The 12,606-nt window shown below is 37.3% G+C and overlaps 1 protein-coding gene across 3 annotated transcripts in view; it reads right to left on the reverse strand.

Moving 5' to 3' along the window:
* Window positions 1-12,606, reverse strand: part of MED13 (mediator complex subunit 13) — a 105,352-nt gene that overhangs the window by 25,399 nt on the left and 67,347 nt on the right. For all 3 annotated transcript variants that reach the window (XR_006211279.1, XM_042966877.1, XM_042966878.1), the window contains exons 13-16: window positions 12,232-12,322; window positions 11,881-12,095; window positions 10,311-10,507; window positions 8,645-9,558 (exon numbers count right to left, since the gene is read on the reverse strand). Coding sequence is in view for 2 of the 3 variants with exons in the window: in XM_042966877.1 (XP_042822811.1) it covers window positions 8,645-9,558; window positions 10,311-10,507; window positions 11,881-12,095; window positions 12,232-12,322 (1,417 nt within the window). In the remaining variant the exon portion in view is untranslated. The remainder of the gene's footprint in view (window positions 1-8,644; window positions 9,559-10,310; window positions 10,508-11,880; window positions 12,096-12,231; window positions 12,323-12,606) is intronic.

Here is a 12,606-nt window from a genome sequence, read left to right on the forward strand (position 1 = left end):
TCTCCAAAGACATACAAATGGACAACAAGCACATGAAAAGTCATTAGGGAAATGCAAATCAAAGCCACAATGAGATAATACTTCACAGTCACTACAATGACTGTAATAAAAAAAGACACAAAATGACAAGTGTTAATGAGGATGTGGAGAAAGGAGAACCCCCACACACTGCTGGTGGGAATGTAAAATGGTGCTTTGGAAAACACCTGGCAGTTCCTCAAAAGGTAAAACAGAGTTCTATGACCCAGCAAGTCCACCCATTGAGTAATGAAAACATGTTCACATAAAAACTTGTACACACATGTTCATACCAGCATTATTCGTAATAGCCAAACAGTAGAAACACTCCAAATGTCCATCATCAGATGAAAGGATAAATAAAGTATGGTATACCTGGATACAACAGAGTATTATTTGGCAATAAAAAGCAATTACAGGGAGCCTGGGTGGCTCAGTTGTTTGAACACCCAACTCCTGATTTCAGCTCAGGTCATGATCTCACGGTTTGGAAGTTTGAGCCCCCACTGGGCTCTAAGCTGACAGTGCAAAGCCTTTTTGGGATTCGTTCTCTTTCCCTCTCTCTGTCCCTCGCCTGCTCATGCTCTCTCTCTCTCTCAAAATAAATAAATCTTTAAAATTTTTTTCAAAAAAAAAAGCAATTAAGTACTAATGCATGCTACATGGATGATTTTTGAGAACACTATGCTAAGTGAAAGAAATCAATCATAAAAGACTACGGTATATGATTATGCAAAATGTACTAAAAAATCTATATACAGAGAATGTAGGGGCACCTGGGTGGCTCAGTCGGTTGAATGTCCAACTTCAGCTCAGGTCATGATATTGTGGTCCATGAGTTCAAGCCCCGTATCAGGCTCTGTGCTGACAACTCAGAGCCTGGAGCCTGCTTCTGATTCTGTCCTCCCTCTCTCTCTCTGCCCCTCCCCCACTCACACTCTGTCTCTCAAAAAATGAATGTTAAAAAAAATTTCATATAGAGAGAATGTAGTTGACTGGCATGGAAAGGGAGGGTTTGGAGGGAACTTCTAATGGGTATGAGGTTCTTTTTCATGGTGATGAAATGTAAAATTGACTGATGATGGCTATACAACTCCATGAATACATACCTTGCTTTACTGTGTTTCACAAATACTGCATTTTTTTTTAATAGGCTGACAGTTTGTAGCAACCCTGCAACGAGCAGGTCTATTGGTGTCATTTTTCCAATAGCATTTGCTTACTTCATGTCCCTGTGTCACATTTTGGTAATTCTCCCAATATTTCAAAGTTTTTCATTGTTATTACATTTGTTATGGTGATCTGTGATCCATTAGTGATCTTTGATGTTACTCTTATAAATTTAGGGGGCACCACGAACCATTCTCACATAAGGCGACAAACCTAATAAATGTTGTGTGTGTTCTGCCCTACAACTGGCTTTTCCCCCTCTCTCCCTCTCTTTGGGCCTCTTTATTCCCTGTGACACAACAATATTGAAATTAGGCCAATTAATAACCTTACAGTGGCCACTAAGTATTCAAGTGAATGGAAGAGTTGTACTTTAAGTCAAAAGCTAGAAATGATTAAACTTAGTGAGGAAGGTATGTTGAAAGCCCACACAGGCTGAAAGCTAGGCCTCTTGCACCAAATAGCCAAATTGTGAAAGCAAAGGAAAAGTTGAAGAAAATTACAAGTGCTACTCCAGTGAACAAATGATTTTAAAAAATCAGCCTGTTAGCTGATATGGAGAAAGTTTTAGTGTTCTGGATAGAACACAACATGTCCTTAAGCCAAAGCCTAATCCAGAGCAAGACCCTAACTTTCTTCAATTCTGTGAAGGCTGAAGAGAAGTGAAGAAATTGCCAAAGAAAAGTCTGAAGCTAGCAGAAGTTGGTTCATGAAGTTTAGGCAAAGAAGCCATCTCCATAACACCAAACTGCAAGGTGAAGCAGTAAGGCTGTTTAAGTTAACTTCCTGCAGCAAGTTATCCAGAAGATCTAGCTAAGAAAATTAATGAAGATGGCTACACTAAATAGATTTTTCTTTTAATGTTTATTTATTTATTTAGAGAGTTAGAGAGCAAGCGTAAGTTGGGGAGTGGCAGAGAGAGAGAGAGAGAGAGAGAGAGAGAGGGAGAGAGAGAATCCCAAGCAGGCCTCATGTTGTCAATACAGAGCCTGACATGGGCTTGATCCCATAATCCACGAGATCATGACCTAATCTGAAATCGAGTCAGACGCTTAACTGACTGAGCCACCCAGGAGCCCCAAATAATAGATTTTTCAATGCAGATGAAACAACCTTCTATTGGAAGAAGATATCATTTAGGGCTTTCATAGCTAGAGAGAAGTTAATGCCAAGTCGCTGTCTCTCTTGTTAAGGGCTAATGTGGTTGGTGACATTAAGTTGAAACCAATACTCATTTACTATTCTGAAAATCCTAGGGCCCTTAAAAATTAAAAAAAATAAAATAAAAAGAATTATGTTTAATCCTCTCTGCCCTGGCGCTATAAAATGAACAAAGCCTGGGTGATAGCACGTCGTTTACCTCATGATTTACTGAACATTTTAAGTCCACTGCTGAGATCTATTGCTCAGAAAAAAAGATTCCTTTCAAAATATGACTGCTCAGTCTATAGCCATACGACCCTGAACACACCCAATCTCCTCAAAATATGACTGCTCAATGACAATGCACCTGGTTACCCAAGAGCTCTGATGGAGAAGTACAATGAGATTAATGTTGTTTTCATCCCTGCTAACACAACATGCATTCTGTGGCTCATGGATTAAGGATCAAGTCTTATTTATTTAAGAAATAATTTCATAATGTTGTAGCTGCCATAGATAGTGATTCCTTTGATGGATCTGGGCAAAGTAATTGAAAAGCTTCTGGAAATGATTCACCACTCTAGATGTCACTTAGGAACATTTGTGATTCACGGGAAGAGGTCAAAAAACAGCATTAACAGGAGTTTGGAAAAAGCTGATTGCAACCCTCATGGATGACTCTGAGAGATTCAAGACTTCAGTGGAGATGAGGTGGAAATACAGAACTAGAATTAGATGTGACTGAATTGCTTGAATCTCATGATAAAACTTTAATGGATGAGAAGTTGCTTCTTATTTTTGAGACAGAATCTACTTCCAGTGAAGATGTTTTGAAGATTGTTGAAATGACAACAAAGGATTTAGAATATTACATATTCTAAATACACACACACACACACACACACACACACACACACACACACACACACACATACTTTGTTGGTAAAGTAGCAGCAGAATTTGAGAGGACTGACTTCAATTCTGAAGGTTCCACTGTGGGTAAAGTGCTATCAAACAGCACCTCCTACTACAGAGAAACTGTTTATGAAAGGAAGACTCAATCAATGTGGCAAATTTCACTGTTGTTCTCATTTTAAGAAATTGCCACAGCTACCTCTCAGTCTTCAGCAACCACCATCCTCTCAGTCAGCAGCCATCAACGAGGCAACCAGCAAAAAGATTTATGACTTGCTGTAAGCTCAGATAACGATTATTAGCATTTTTTAGCAATGTAGTATTTTAAAATTAAGGTTATACGTTTTTTAGACATAATGCTGCTGCACATTTAATAAGACTACAGTGTAGTGTAAATGTAACTTTTATGTGCACTGGGAAACCAAAATACTCATTTGACTCACTTTACTGTGATATTCGCCTTATTGTGGTAGTCTGGAACCAGATGCACAATGTTTCCGAGGCATGCCTGAACTAAAAACCATTCAACCATCTGTACACTTATAAATGAGAGAATTGTATGGTATGGCAGTCAATAAAGCTGTTGAAATCAGAGTTATCTTGGAGTTTTGTAATGGTGAGGATGGGCAGAAATATGGGTAATTTTTACTTCTCGGTTTTTTCATTGTCTAGATCCTTTCTTTTCAGCAAGTATGCATTTTTTAAAAAATTAGAACAAAGCTTTTCGGATGTTGAAAAAAAAAAATTAACATTACCATTATAATGCACAAACTGCCGGGGTGCCTAGATGGCTCTTTTGGTTAAGCGTCCCACTCTTGATTTCTGATCAGGTCATGATCTCGCAGTTCGCGAGTTCGAGCCCTATGCTGACAGTTGAGCTCTGCACTGACAGTGTGGAGCCTGCTTGAGATTCTCTCTCTTCCCCCCTCTCTCTGGCCCTCTCCCACTTGTACTTTCTCTCTCTCAAAATAAATAAATAAACATAAAAAAATAAAATATACAAACTGTTGTTTATAGATTTTTAATTCCTTCAAACAAATATTTTAACCCCTTGGACCTCTACCATATGCCAGGCACTGTTCTAAGTATTTGGGATATATCAACAAGCAAACCAGACAAAAATTCTTGCACTTACACAGAATTTGCATTGGGTAAATTTAATGGAGATAATAATAAATTATGAATTAGTATGTTAGAGGGTAATATGCACACTATGGAAAAAAAAACAAAACAAGCAGGATGGAGAATGTGGAGAGGGGTTTGCAATTTTATACTGAGAAAATGGTATCTGAGAAGATTTAAAGGAGACAAGACAGTTACCCATGTAAATATGTGGGGGAAAGTTGTCTCAGGCAGAGGAAACAATTAGGCAAAGGTCCTACCTAATGTAGGACTTTTCCTTTCATGATGCTACTGTAGTTTAATGAAAGCATTCCAATAAATATTACACATTTAGCTTTTAAAGCATTGTTTTATACTGAAATGTATAAAAAGGCATTGCTCTTTTTGTTTTAAATTATTCTTAAAAATTATTTAAGTAATCTCTACACCCAATGTGGGGCTCAAACTCATGACTCTGAGATCAAGAGTGGCATGCTCTTCCAATTGAGCCAGCCAGGCACGCTTGTTTTGAATTAGCTTAACACAAGTTCTGAGGATGAAATTTATCTTTATGGTTGTAAAGTTTCGGTTTACATTAATGTCTACTGTTACACAAAAAATATTAAGACTCAATATTTTCTATTATTTGGAAAATAAGTTGGTTCTTTTTTTTGAGGTGCATCTGGCCTAAGTTCTTTTTTTATTTTTTATTAGAGGTAAAATTGACATAACATTAGTTTCTGGTGCACAATGTAATGATTTAATATTTGCATATGTTGTAAAATGATCACCACAATGCCTCCACAGCCTATATTCTTAACTATCACCTATGGCTGAAAACAATCCTGCCCTTTTTTTGAACATCTACAACATTCACTTATACCTTTTTCAACTTGGTCCTTGAGTACAATGAGTTTGATGAATCATCAAATTATGTCATGAACAAAATATTAACCACTGGTCCATGTATTGCCCTCCTATCTTATATCACAAATTTTAATAATATTATGAACAACTATGATCTCATGACCCAAGAACTAGAACATCACCAAAGTTCTTCTCTCTATCCTATCCCTCCCTCAGCTTTTTAAAATTAACCACTATCCTGGGGCGCCTGAATAGCTCAGTCGGTTAAGCAACTTAAGCCGAGGTCTGACTTCGGCTCGGGTCATGATCTCGCAGTTCATAAGTTCAAGCCCCGTGTCAGGCTCTGTGCTGACAGCGTGGAGCCTGGAGACTGCTTCGAATTCTAAGTCTCCCTCTTCCTGCCCCTCCCCCTGGTCATACTCTGTGTCTCTAAAAAATAAACAAACATTAAAAATTTTTAAATAAGATGAAATTATTAATAAACAAATGAATGAATGTATGAGTGTAGGAGATTCATCGTATCTCCCAGAATGCTAAGCACATTGTTTTGCATGTGTCAAAAAGATGACTGAATTAGCAAATGACTCATGGACCAAACAGAGAAGTTATTATACGGCATATACCACCTTAGAAAAGATCCTTACCAAAAACCACATTTTGAAGGAGGCAAATTTTCTGTATAACAGTCAAAAATTAGAAAAGTTAGGTGGTATACTGAGACATATTTTAAAAACTGTTGGGGGGCGCCTGGGTGGCTCAGTCGGTTAAGTGTCCAACTTGGGCTCAGGTCATGATCTCACGGTTCATGGGTTTGAGCCCCACTTCGGGCTCTGTGCTGACAGCTCAGAGCCTGGAGCCTGCTTCAGATTCTGTGTCTCCCTCTCTCTCTGCTCCTCCCCCACTCATTCTCTGTCTCGAAAAAAGTAAATAAACATTAAAAAAAAATTAATAGAAAGTGTTGGGGTGCCTGGGTGGCTCAATCAGTTCAAGCGTCTTGACTCTTGATTTCAGCTCATGTATGATCTCACAGTTTGTGAGTTTGAGCCCCACCACTGGAGGCTCCGTGCTGACAGTGAAGAGCCTGCTTGGGATTCTCTTTCCTTCTGCCACTCCCTGCTCCCCACTCTCTCAAAATAAATAAATAAACTTTTGAAAAAACTGTACGTTGGTTGGTTGGTTGGTTGTGCCTGAAAGAAAAATATCTGGAGGCACCTGGGTGGCTGGCCCAGTTGGTTAAGCATCTGACTCTTGATTTCAGCTCAGGTCATAATCTCACCATTTGTGAGTTCAAGCCCTGCATCACGCACTGCATTGACAGTGTGGATCCTGATTGGGATTCTTCCTCTCTCTCTCTCTCTCTCTCTCTCTCTCTCTCTCTCTCTCTCGCTCTCTGCTCTCCCCCCACCTGTGCTCTGTCTCTCAAAATAAATAAATAAAAACTTAAAAAAAATTTTTTAACTATCTATTTTAATAATAATAATGGCAACTTAAATTAATTCAGTACTATATTCCAAGCACTGTACCAAGCATGTAATATGGATTAAATCATTAGCTTTTCTTTTCTTTTTTTAAGTTTTTTTGAGTTTATTTATTTTGAGAGAGAGAGAGAGCACGCACAAGCAGGAAGGGGCAGAGAGAAGGAGAGACAGAATCTTAAAAGCAGGTTCCACACCATTAGCACAGAACCCAGTGTGGGTCTTGAACTCACAAATCTTGAGATCATGACCTGAGCTGAGATCAAGAGTCAGACACTTAACCAATCGAGCCACCCAGGTGCCCCTAGATCCTTAAAACTCTACACAGCTAGTATTTGACGTTGTACCTTGTAGAACATTATTTGACGCTGATGATCATTTTCTCCTTCTTCAAACATTTATTGTACCTATTTGACTTCTAGGACACCCTACTCTCTTGGTTTTCCTCCCACTTCCTTGGTTTCCAATCCTGGATCCTTCCCTTCTCCATCTCTAAATGTCAGTTCCATCCTTCTCTCTAGTTACTCTCTATGTTGTTAAATCCAGCTCCATAGATTTTAACACTGATAACTTACACTAGAAAATTTTAATCTCCAGACCCAACCACTCCTGTGAATTTAAAACTGTTATCTCCACATATGTACCTGACCTCCTCTCCCAGTGTTTCCCTCCTCTATAATTAGAACCATCATTCATCCTGCTGCTCAAGCTATCCTTGATGCCTCATCATTTCTTGTATGTATCAGCAAATCCTATAGGTTCTACTTCCCAAATATACCTAGAACCTACTAATCTCCATCGCTTCCAATCTTGTCTAAGTTACCATCATCTTACACCATCTTTCTAAATGCTTCCTAACTATTCTATCTACTTCTATTCTTACCTTCACAACACATAATAGCCAGAATGATCTTTTAAAAAAATAGACAGAAAAAAGACCGTGTTATTTCTCTGCTCAAAACTGACCTATAGCTTCCCATCAGTCTTAGAATAAACTATAAAGGTTTTACACAGTCCCTAAGACCCCTACATGATTTTGGTTTTTGGCTAGCTCCTAGATTCATGTCTGACCAATCTCCCCATCACCCAATTCATTCCAGCAACAATGTCTCCTTACTGTTCCTCAAACATATTAACCATACTACTCCCTCTGGGTCTTTGCACTACCTGAAACACTCTTCCCCTAGTTATCCACATAGCTCCATTCCCTTACTTTATGTAGCACTTTGCTCAAATGCTGTCCCTCGGTAATATTTTTCCTAACCATACACCTAAAATAACCATACACACCTGGGGCACCTGGCTGGCTCAGTCAGTAGAGCATGTGACTCTTGATCTTGGGATGTGAGTTTAAGCCCCACACTGGGTATAGAGCTCACTTTAATTAATTAAAATAAATCATGAAGTACTTACCTAAATAAATAAAATAGTGTCCTCCTGTCTTTTTCCACTCCTTTCCACTTGCTTTTTCTTCAAAGCCATTTATCACTATCATTACATAATTACTTTTTTTTCATTTGTTTATATGTTCTACACTAAATTATAGGCTCAAAAAGGCAGGAACTAAGTTTGTTTCATTTAATGCTGCACTTTTATAAAGGAACAGTGTGTGGCACATATCAGGTGCTCAGTAAATATTTAATGATTGAAAGAATGTTGAATAAAGCAGACAACTAGCAATTTTCTGTTAATTAACATCTACAAAGTACCCTTTATACTCCCACATAAGTACATAATTACAGATTTACAAGAGCCATACTTTTATTGGTGAAATTAAACTAAACTGCTAGGAACTTCTCCCTTTAAAAATGTCATCCTTAAAGGAGTTTTCAGTCCAAATTTTAGTGTCTCTATTAGCTACATGGAAAACTGCCTTTAATACTTTATCCTCAGAAAGAAAGGCAAAGTCCTACTTAAAGGAAAAGAAACAAAAATTATTCCATTAGCATACTTACCATTTCTTTTGGACCAGGGGTGTAAGCATGAACTTTTCACAAGTGCTTCATCAACTTTCCCTCCTGACATGTTATCCATGAACTGACGTCCATGTTCTAATGCAAGGTAGCAGTCATTGCAACAGTCCCGCTCTTCAACACGTACCCAATTACTAATTACACCAATTCTAGGAAAAGGATCTTGGTCTGCTGCTCCAAAGGGTGAAAATAAATTAGTGCACTGATCTTGTAGCAATAATATCAACTCGTCAGGGAATTTTTCAGATTCCTTTAGTCCTCCATTAACATGTTCAGCAGAAGTAGCCCTGAGAGCTTCAAAACGTTTTTCTGCTTCTTTGCCACATTCTGTGTTGCGTCCTATGATGTCTAGTTCATCTTCAAGAAATAATCCTGAATTGTTTCCAAATTTTCTGTTCATGACAGCACTGAAGCCACAGGTACACCTATACTGTGCTTCCTGCATTGGATCTGGAATGTAAACTCCAACATCGGCACCCTTGATATTCATATTGCAGACACAGATACAGCAACTATCAAAGTTACAGTCTTTAAACAAATTCATAACTGATTCTGAAAGAATGAGGTTTACATAAAGACTGTGTGCTTCAGGGATGGAAGGAACAGTTGCAGGTTCAACAGAGTTAAGGGGTCTGCATGTGGATGGCGTGGAAGCTGGTGAATACAAATCTGAATTTTCATATTTGACTGAACCTTGAGCACTAGCAGGTCCACCAGCTCGAGGAGTCCTTGGAGTCCTTGGAGTCCTTGGAGTTGGAAACCTAGGTGTAGATGGAGAAGGAAGAATTCCTGCTCCACTGTTACTAGGAGGTGCACTGCTAGGAGGCATCCCAAAAGAAGTATGAGTCTGAGGTGTATAAGCAGGACCATATTCTTGATCAATAGTACTTCCATCGCTAGTGTTACCAAGGTGAAAGAAAATTAAACACATAAAGGAACATATTAGTGATATGAAACAGAACAAAAAATGTCCAGTATTTTTCAGTAACACTGATAATTATGAAAGTACAATTACTGCAAAAATTACAAGTAGAATTAAAATGTATTTCTGGTTAATAAATCCACTCTAGGTGACTGTTGTGGACTGTGGACCAACCAACTAGCTCCATATTGTAAATAAAATCTGTTTACACTTATCCACACCTAAACATCCACCTTTACTATCTATAGTTCTTATACTACAAATAACCATATTTCATTGATCCTAAGATGCCACTGTTAAAAACAAAACAAAAAAAACTTCTAATTTCAGAGATGTTTACATGCAATAAGGGACAATGGCCATTTAAAGATGTCATAAGACACCCCAATTTCAGATACTAAAATATGAGAAGTATGTGATATGGCAAATACACAAATGGCATTTAGAATTTTAGAGCAAAATAAACAGTGCTTCTGAAGACAATCAAAAAACAAAACAAAACAAAAAATGAAAGCAAGTAATCAATGAGTAATACTTAAATTTTCCAACAATTTATCCACACCCAACTAATACCATTATAATTTATTGATCAAAAAACAATTCTTAGAATCTTTAAAACCCAGCATCTTTTTTCTAAATACTAGCAAAGCAGGCACCTCTATGAAAAAAAATTAAAGCTATATAAGCACACCTGTAGTATACCAATAACATAAATCTATATCATACCCCTCTTTGATGAATGGCACTGCAGGCCCTGAGGAAAGCAATTCCAATTTTCCAACAGTCCAACTCTGACGGTAAATACACTCTTCTGGCAATTTGATAGGAGGCAGACATTGGCTTGGGAGACTTTTTAGAGGTGCAAACATGGAACACCCCACCAGAACTTGACAATTTTCAGGCTTATAGACATAAGAAAAATCCTACAATACAAAAACCATGACTTTCACCATCTTATCTTCCAAGGGAAAAAAGCTAAACTGTCTCTATCTAGTCTTTTTTCCCGTCTCTTTAAACAAAATAATAAAATGTAAATATAATTCTATTCTTTTTTTTTTTTTTAAGTTCATTTATTTATTTAGAGAGAGAGGGAGAGCACGCACACACACGACAGAGAAAGAGGGAGAAAGGACAGAGAAAGAGGGAGAGAGAACCCCAAGCAGGCTCCACACTATCAGCACAGAGACAAATGCGAGGCTCAATCTCACAAACCGAGAGATGACCTGAGTGGAAATCAAGGGCCAGATGCTTAACTGACTGAGCCACCCAGGTGCCTATTATTCTATTCTTAAATGCATTCTTTTTATTTTATTTCCAGTAAAATTAACATACAGTGTTATATTAGTTTCAGGTGTACAATATAGTGACTCAACAACTCCACAAATCACCTAGTGTTTATCACCAAACTCCTCTGATAATCATCAGTTTGTTCTTTATAGTTAAGAGTGTTTCTTAGTTTGTCTTTTTTTTCCCTTTGCTTATTTGCTTTGTTTCGTAAGTTCCACATAGGAGTGCAATTATATGGTATTTGTCCTTTTCTGACTTATTTCACTTAGCATTACACTCTCTAGCTCCATCAAGGTCACTGCAAATAACAAGACCGAATTCTTTTTTATGGCTAAATAATATTCTTATGTGTGTGTATCTTCTATCCATTCATCTGTTCAATATCACGCATCATCATGGCTATGCAAATCAAAACTACAATGAGAGGGGAGTCTGGCTGCCTCAGTCGGTAGAGCATGCAACTCTTGATCTCAGGGTTGTGAGTTCAAGCCCAATGTATGGTATGGAGTTCACTTACAAGAAAACAAAAACAAAAAACCCTTACAATGAGATATCACCTCACACCTGTAAGAATGGCTAAAATAAAAAACACAAGAAACAGGTATTGGAGAGGATGTGGAGGAAAAGGAACTCTCTTACAATGTTGGTGGGAATGCAAACTGATGCAGCCACTGTGGAAAACAGTGGTGGTTCCTAAAAAAGTTTAAAACAGAACTACCCTACAGTCCAATAATCACACTACTGGGTATTTACTCAAAAATTACAAAAACACTAATCAAAGGGATACATGCACCCTTGTTTATAGCAGCATTATTTACAATAGCCAAATTATGGAAGCAGCCCAAGTATTCTTAAATGCATTCTCTGTAGTTTCACCACTATTCAGCCTATAAATTTGTTAATTACAAAATGAGAATCATGACAGATTTTTTAATATAGCAACAAACTAACTAAATCTATAAGAAAATATTGGTAGTAAACTATTTTTCCAGAAATATAAAATACTTACTTTAATTTCAGAAGGTTTTGGGCTACAGAATCCTTCATCAACCTCAATTTTGAACTGTGTTCCAACAGTAGAACTATTTCCTTCTAGAACAGTTCCTCCAGGTGTTATATCCATACTACCATATTCTTTATTACTCATATTCATTGGGGAAAATCCCATAATATGCTGTTCCAACGATGGTGGTGTAGGATACATTTTATGAAGATCTGCAGTGCCTATAATTAATAAAGCGCACATTTTAACATAAGACTAAATAAAAAGTTAATTAATCTGTGTTTAAAAGAAAGGGGTGGGGAATTTTATTCATATTAAAAGTTACGGATTTATCTGCAGCAGATTTGGGAAGCTTACTTATGCAAGATAATGGATCCAGATTTCCTGTTTTTGATTCCTTACAGCTGGATTTATCATCTGTTCCATTTGCTGACTTTTTAGATCCAGGCTATTAACAAAAACAGAAACACATATTTATCTGAAATTTTAAATCCAATGTGATCCAAGATCATTAAGATGTAACTTGAAGGTCAAACCCATTCATCAAATATAGTATTTTGAATTTATGCTAGAGCCAAAATATTAGATACTAGAAACAATTTATAAAGACCTAAAACATATTTTAAACAATCACTGAACCTAGATTATTTTGTCTGTTTATATGATAATCCTGCAATTTAACAGAGGGAAAAGTTCCTCCAAATAAAAATGACTAATATTTTCAGAACACAG

The sequence above is a fragment of the Panthera tigris genome, chromosome E1, assembly GCF_018350195.1.
Source record: "Panthera tigris isolate Pti1 chromosome E1, P.tigris_Pti1_mat1.1, whole genome shotgun sequence".
Lineage (NCBI taxonomy): Eukaryota > Metazoa > Chordata > Mammalia > Carnivora > Felidae > Panthera > Panthera tigris.